Source organism: Vespa crabro, chromosome 3 (genome assembly GCF_910589235.1).
Source record: "Vespa crabro chromosome 3, iyVesCrab1.2, whole genome shotgun sequence".
Classification (NCBI taxonomy): Eukaryota; Metazoa; Arthropoda; class Insecta; order Hymenoptera; family Vespidae; genus Vespa; species Vespa crabro.
The window spans coordinates 10,562,953-10,570,989 of record NC_060957.1 but is presented as its reverse complement, the minus strand read 5'-3'; the positions used below and the strand labels follow the sequence as shown (position 1 = coordinate 10,570,989).

The 8,037-nt window shown below is 27.8% G+C and overlaps 2 protein-coding genes across 6 annotated transcripts; one reads left to right on the top strand and one right to left on the bottom strand.

The window, feature by feature from the left end:
- The first annotated feature begins 807 nt into the window (after positions 1 to 807).
- LOC124422719 (sulfate transporter) lies at positions 808 to 4,578 on the top strand. 5 transcript variants are annotated; one of them, XM_046959557.1, is made up of 11 exons: positions 808 to 1,246; positions 1,366 to 1,494; positions 1,626 to 1,898; positions 2,002 to 2,171; positions 2,259 to 2,423; positions 2,507 to 2,611; positions 2,709 to 2,842; positions 2,924 to 3,086; positions 3,185 to 3,385; positions 3,462 to 3,710; positions 3,813 to 4,578. In XM_046959557.1, exons 2-11 carry the CDS (start codon positions 1,389 to 1,391, stop codon positions 4,248 to 4,250), a joined length of 2,004 nt encoding a protein of 667 aa, XP_046815513.1. In that variant the 5' UTR covers positions 808 to 1,246; positions 1,366 to 1,388; the 3' UTR covers positions 4,251 to 4,578. The 5 variants fall into 5 exon arrangements, with proteins under 5 accessions (XP_046815513.1, XP_046815515.1, XP_046815512.1 ...); XM_046959559.1 differs by having other exon boundaries at positions 1,329 to 1,494; XM_046959560.1 differs by having other exon boundaries at positions 809 to 1,246; positions 1,401 to 1,494.
- Positions 4,579 to 4,739: 161 nt separating this feature from the next.
- Positions 4,740 to 8,011, bottom strand: LOC124422720 (phosphate carrier protein, mitochondrial). Its single transcript, XM_046959562.1, has 6 exons — positions 7,889 to 8,011; positions 7,647 to 7,816; positions 6,396 to 6,556; positions 6,065 to 6,301; positions 5,389 to 5,685; positions 4,740 to 5,311 (listed from the first exon to the last, which is right to left on the bottom strand). Exons 2-6 carry the CDS (start codon positions 7,786 to 7,788, stop codon positions 5,084 to 5,086), a joined length of 1,065 nt encoding a protein of 354 aa, XP_046815518.1. The 5' UTR covers positions 7,789 to 7,816; positions 7,889 to 8,011; the 3' UTR covers positions 4,740 to 5,083.
- Between the last annotated feature and the right edge of the window lie 26 nt (positions 8,012 to 8,037).

Here is an 8,037-nt window from a genome sequence, read left to right as displayed (position 1 = left end):
TAAACAATGTAAATATAATAATTAATCGTATATTTAAATATTATTTTATAATGACAAATATTTGTTTAAACATTAATGATTATATTTTATTAGTTAATATATTATTAATTGGAGTAAATTTAAATTACGCTTTATTTCGCGGGTAAGTTAATAGCTAATCAAATTTCAGCCGCCATGATAACTTTGTCAATGGCGCGTTAATTAAAATTGTAATTTTCAAATTTTTTCTATATCTTCTACTTTTTTGATAATTATAAGATAAAAAGAAAAAAATAGTATTATCATTTTCTAACTATTTCATTATAACATTTGAATAACCTCGTTGCATTTTTGTTTATACTTATTTGGCTAGATAGCGCTTGCATCACTTATTGTTGTTTAACGTGGAAACAAAATTATTTTATTTAAAAGACAATCTATGATTTGAATATGAAAACTTACAAATGAACAAAAAATCAAAAAGATAAATACTAATCTTTGGTCTTTCTTTATAATTGTATTTTATTATATCATATGGACGTTGAACGACAAAGACTGTTGTTTATTAAGACATAGAAATAAACAACATTGTTTATATCTTTTAAAAATAATCAATGTCAATGAGTGACAAATTTCTTTGCTATAAATTAAAATGTTTTATTTTTAAATATTATTCTATGTATATATAAATATATATGTATGTATACATATATATTTATATGTGTACGTATGTTCGTATACGTATACGCATATATAGAATTGTATCGTGAAAACATAAAAATAAATTGAAGGATTATTATTATCATTATAATTATTACGTAACATTACAATATCTCATAGTCGTGTCATATTGCGTAAAAAATAATTATTATTGTGATTACGATTTAATAAAATGATAATGATGTAGGATAAAAGAAAAAAAAAAACAAACAAAAAAAAGCAAAAAAAAAAAGAAAGAAAAGAAAAACAATTATGATTATCAGCGCAATAGGATATATAATCAATGATATTATAAAGAAACATACACAAGTACCTTTAGATCACGGGATAACTCGTGACTGAGCGAATGTTCGGATTAGAAGAAGGATTTAACACATGTGTCGTTTAATATAATGACATAATAAAGATAAATCGTATAAATGTTTACATTTGTGAGAATATTTTTATGATACATCAATGAAATCTAACAAAGGAATTTATAAAAGTTAACCACGAATTTTTATTTGAGAAATGCGATCATTACTAATGAATCCGTCAATCTTGAAAGGTAAAATTTTTAAATTCGTGTCATTATTACAAACCCGTATCATTTGACGAGAAAAAATTTTTTATAAATAAAACGTCTACAGTGATTTTTATTCATCTTGTAATAATAAAAAAATTTAGTTTCTTTAAATAACTGAAATAATATGGAGAAACAGGATGACGTATTGTTGCAATTGCGAGTTGAAAGACCCCTTTATGAACAAGAAACATTAAACTTGGATTATTGTTATGAACGACCCAGAACATCTCGTAAGTTTATATTAAAAATTTTATACATAATATAAATATAAAATATAATAATCTTAGTTAACTAATATGTTTTTAATTAGCTTTTGATGCCAATAATATAATTCAATTTTTAATAGCTTTATAATTTGCAGTGGCTCAGTATACAAAAGAATTAGTGAAATGTAAAAATTGGAAATCATGCATTAGTTCATCGATACCAGCTGTGACATGGCTTAAACGATATAGATGGAAAGATGATTTGGTTTATGATATGATTTCGGGTTTAACCGTAGCTATCATGCATATTCCACAAGGAATGGCCTATGCACTTTTAGGAAATTTACCACCTGTAGTTGGAATATACATGGCATTCTTTCCAGTTTTAGTATATTTTTTTTTTGGCACATCGAAGCATGTATCGATGGGTAAATATCAAGAATACTTAACAAATTATACATAATGTTGTATGCTACAAAAAAACTTGGTAATGTTTAAGTAATCATGAAATCATTTTGTATATGTCTATAGGAACATTTGCTGTTGTTTGTCTTATGACTGGTAAAGCTGTGACATCGTACTCAGTACCATTAAATGATCATCGAAATGTTACAACATTTACACAAATGGACAAAGAATATAATTCATATACATCAATTCAAGTAGCAACAGCGGTTACATTATCAGTTGGTATATTCCAAGTAAGTTTTCAAAATTCTATCCTTTTATATAATTTTGTTCTTGTAATATATAATAAAGAAATAAATTCAATAAAAACATTTTTCTAGATCATAATGTATATATTTCGATTAGGAGTTATAAGCACATTACTTAGTGAAACATTAGTCAATAGCTTTACTACAGGTGCTGCGATCCATGTTCTGCTATCACAGATCAAAGATCTGTTAGGCTTAAAACTGCCAAAACAGAAAGGTTACTTTAAACTTATTCAAGTATGTATAATTAGTTATGAAATATTTTAACTAATATAAGAAAATATATAATATATAATCTGATATAATTTTTATATTCTCAGACTGTTATAAGTATAGCCAAAGAAATATCAAATATAAATGTTGCGTCTGCAATTGTATCAACAATAGCAATTATTATTATGGTCTTTAATAATGAATTTATAAAAGTAAGTTTTTTGTGTTATCTATTTATAAATATTTTACATCAAAGTAAACACACATTACATATGTATATATATATATATACATATGTTTTTATGTTAGCCATGGGCTGGAAAAAAATGTGGTGTTCCTATACCCATAGAACTTATTGCTGTTGTTAGCGGTACCTTGGTGTCTAAATATGGCAATTTAACCGAAGTATACAACATTCAAAATGTGGGACACATTCCTACAGGGTACGTATATCTTTTCTAATTGTATAGAATTAAGTTTTACAATGATTAAATTGTATTCAGTTTTAAGGTGCCTTAAATCAGATTACCAACAGCAGAATTACCAACGTTAGAATTATTGCCTTTAGTTGCAGTAGATAGTATTGCAATAACTATGGTTTCTTATACAATCACCATGTCAATGGCTTTAATATTTGCTCAAAAACTTAATTATGAAGTAGACTCGAATCAAGAACTATTCGCTATGGTAAAAATGTTATCTATTAATAACTTCTTATCTTTTTTTTGTATTACAAAGTTAGTATAATATATATATATATATATATATTTTTTTTTTAATTGTAGGGAGTCAGCAATATAGTTGGATCTTTTTTTTCATGTATGCCATTTTCTGCATCTTTAAGCAGATCACTAATTCAACAAACAGTAGGTGGTCGTTCTCAGATCGCTAGTATTGTATCGTGTTCCATACTATTGATCATTCTTTTATGGATAGGTCCTTTCTTTGAACCACTTCCAAGATGTATTCTAGCTTCAATTATAGTAGTAAGTAACATATATAATTAACGAAATAATTTAAATATAAAAATTAATATATTTATTTACTCATTATTATTTTTAGGTAGCTTTAAAAGGAATGTTACAACAAGCCACACAATTAATTAAGTTTTGGAAATTAAGTAAATCCGATGCTATAATATGGATTGTAACATTCTTAATTGTAATACTAGTTAGTATCGATATAGGATTATTAGCAGGATTGATAGTTTCACTTGCAAGTGTATTATTGCAAAGTATTAGACCATATACATGTTTATTAGGTCACATACCAAATTCAGATTTATATTTAGATCTTAATAGATATAAAGTGGTAAGATTTAAAAATTTTTTAATTTTTTCATATAAAATTAATATTATTGATAAATATTTTCATATAAAGTTATATTATAAATTTTATTCATTACGTTCACAGGCAAAGGAAATAGAAGGAATCAAAATTTTTCATTACTCTGGAAGTTTAAATTTCGCCAATAGAGCTCATTTCAAATCTGAAGTCTATAAACTGATTGGTATTAATCCACAAAAAGTTATTAGACAAAGATTAAAGCTTAAACAAAAAAATATTCATTTAGATGAACAGGATTTTGAACATAAGGATGGTTTACGTTGTATTATTATGAATATGAGTGCAGTAAGTTACATAGATCCGGCAGGTGTTAATGTAATACATGCAGTAGCTTCAGAATTTAGTGAAATTCAAATACATTTTTATTTAGCCAGTTGTACCAGTCCAATATTTGAGATGATAAAAAAATGTGAAATGTATACATATAAAGAACTCTCATTTAAAATTTTTGCAACTATAGAAGATGCTGTATCTTATTCTCGATCTGCTCTTTTATCAAGATGACCATATAATACATTGTACTTAAGAATATATCAATATATTATTTTAAAATGAGATATAATTAAAAAATATTTTTGCATAATACTTCAATTATCTTGTTGACAATGAGAGGTCAAATCATGTATACTTTGCACATGTTAATAGAGCAAATCAATTCAAATTTCTAATATAAAATATATCCTTGTACTTAGATTTTTTATCATGTGATATAAAAGTGACAAATGTACATTATTTACACTTAAAAAGCACTTGACAAATGCTAAGCCTTATTATGTACATAATATACATGACAGTTATTCAATAAAATTAAACAAATATATTTTTAAAACTATGTATAAATATTTATGTTTCTACAAATAACTTTAAAATTACCATTATATGATAAACTTCAGCTGACAATAGCAATTAGATTTACATAAAAATAAATATATATATAACTAAAAGAATGATGATAAAAAGGGAACGAATATATAAACAATGAAAATCCACTTATCCGAGTAATCATTTTATTTATTTACAATGATCACTCATATATACAATAACAGTACATAGTTACATTGTGTAACATAGCTGTCACAACTCCGTTTCACAAAAGCACTATTTTTTTTTTTTTCCGTCGTGGAATAATATTACAGTTTATTCTCACTTCTAATAGTCTGGCAGTGTTGCCTTCACTGATGAGTTTATTAATTTACTGATGAATAAATACACAAAAAAGGAAATTGTTGGACATTGTTCAACAATGTATTGTATGAAATTAATTGAATTTGCCTATGGTTTATCTTCTAACTGTGATCTGTCAATGATCCAATTAAAAAGTTAACCAAGTATAGTATTTAAGCAATACCATACTTCTTTTTGAGAGACTCTGGCATTTCTGGTGGTGGTGGACGTGGCATACGTAACCAAACTTTTACTGCATCATAAATGAACCACTGTGCTGCTGTAAGAGTACCGATCATAATAATCCTAGGTCCCAGTCCTTTCCACACACCAGCAAAACCAAGTTTTTTCAATACATCACCAGCTGTAGCTCCTTTTTCTTGATTTAGCTTGGAAACAACCTATCAAGAGAAATTGTATAAAAATATTTATAAATATATTTCTTTAATAATTATCATCTTATAATATTTCTACTCACGGAATCAGCAGGATGAGAAACAATTGCACAAAATACACCAGCAATATAACCCGCAGCAAAGGTAACGACTAACTGTTCACCCTTACTACATTCTAATCTTGGCTTAGGTACTACATACTTGTACAATAATTCAAGGGTACGTTCGAAGCATGAGAATTTCATCATGGTATATGGAATTTGACGCAACCATAAAGGTACCAGACCTTTGTAAAAACCACCAAAACCTTCATCCGCATACATCTTTGGGAATGCCTCTCTTAAGGTATTTGCAAAGCCTGGCATGGTCTGAATTCTGACCTGTATAAAGAACATATTTTAGTATATTTTATTATTAATATACTTTAATATACAAAAAATAAGTAATAATCTATCAAAAAAAAAAGCAGGGAATGGGAATATTAGAAACTTACAAAATATATGACAAGGATACGACGACACAAGGATGAAGTGTAGTACAGACTGAATGAAGGTGTAAAATTGGGTTAATATTTTATTAGGATGCAAAATTAAATAATCACAGAGATTAAGATTCATATCTGTGTATGTTTGCAGCCAATAAGTCAGGAAGTCCGTAACTCTATTGACCTTCATATAAAATTATCATATATATATGTATATATATATATATATATATATATATATATATATATATATGATAATATAAAAAAAAAATTACCTTAGCGGCTTCGAGTGGAGCTAAACCAATGTCTGCAAAGAATTCTGCAGATGCCGAAGAAATGAGGTATAAGGTAGTTCTGTATTCATATGACAACTCTTCGCCAGCAAGAGCGGAATAATAAACTTTAAAGACTTCATAAAGACCAAATTTGAACATTCCTTGAATAGAATAACCAAAAAATGTTGGTGCCCAACCTTTTACCAAACCTCTAGTTCCATCTTCAGCTAAAGTTACCTATTAAAATATAATATTCAAATATATACAATTGTAATATTTATATTTTCATCTTATTATCCGAGAATGAAATAAACATATATTATTCACGTACTCGAAAACCATTGAAAACTGATTTATATTTAGCTGGGTCTACTTGAATACGGCATTTTACTAAATCCAATGGAGTAACCATGGTATGAGTTATTCCACAAGACAAAATTCCTCCAAGTCCACATAGCATGAAATATTTGTTGGAACCAAATTCGCAACTGTCTGCAAAAAATAATTCGAACGTTAAAGATATTCTACGATTACTTCCATAGAAGTAGCTTTGTTTATGTAATTGTGAGTTAAAAAAAAAAATAATAAATAAATAAAAAAAATTAAAAAAAAGAAGAATCCGCGGACAATCGAATCTCGACGATATCGATCAGCTGGTAAACTCGTGCATTCGGAATTCGAATCTGGCAAAATTTCAAGATCGCCTTGAACGAATCTGCTACCTTGTCCTAATCCGATAATAAACCATTCTAGTACTGGTAAATGCGTTTCATTGGTTACTCGGTCGCGGTCATTATCCAAAGGCAATGTCGATCATTATTTTCGTTTAAATATCATTCGAAGTTCTGAAACCAAGATCGGCACGCGTTCTCGACAAAATGGCCGCTCCTTATGCAACCCATTCTTCCGATGCTATATACGTTACACGTTATCAATCTTTCTTTATTACATTCAAATTCGTATAATTTTAACAATATTACTATTAATATAAAATTATTTTTACAAATGTTATATTATATATACATAAATACATACATATATATATATATATATATATATAAGTATATATCTCTTATTCAATGCGACACCTGCAGTATATGTACGCATATATAAAAATTTCTTCGCTTCTGGCTCTCGTCAAACATTTCAATGCTGCATATAAGTTTTAGTTACATAATTATTTATCTAAAACAATCAAGATAAAACTACGAAGACATTATGAAAAAAATGAGGATTATTCGAAGAACTCCGTTAATAATATTATCGAAAGTATTAAACGGGGCTAAATGGTTATTGAGACTGTCACTGCGACGACACCATAGTAATGATTTCTTTTTAACGTGAATTACATATTATGTAACACCATGTCACATGTGAATGAAGCAACGATCAAAATATCCCTATTAACTAGAAAAGCATGCCGTTTCTATTAACTCGATATAAAAAAATTTTCCTTCATAAATTTCATTACTCGGACTCATAATCCAATTGTAATCATTTCTGTTAGAAATTCTTAAAAAAAAAAAAAAAAAAAAGAAACAAAAATTAAAGAAAAGAAAATGTGAGAAATATATATACTGACCACCTGCATCCGTAGAGGCAGCTGAGATGTTGCGATTTTTAACGAGCGATTGCATACTCTCATCTTGACCCTGACACCTAACCGTTGTAAAAGGTGTTGAGAATGGTGTTAGCTTGGCTGTTTCCCATAATGACGACCACATCTTCTCTTCCTCGAATTTGACACTTCACCTGAATATAAAACACCAATTCATATTATTATATTAAAATAAAATTTAATTAAACGAATGACATACAACACACCTCCAAAGGCACAACTCTCGTCTCCGGTTAGTTGAAAGAGAGTGGAAAAGGCAAGGAGCTTTTACTACTGACAGGACCGTGATAAGATCATTGATATAGAAGGTAGACTAAGTGAATTAATGAATCCGAACGAGTAGCGACATCTAGAA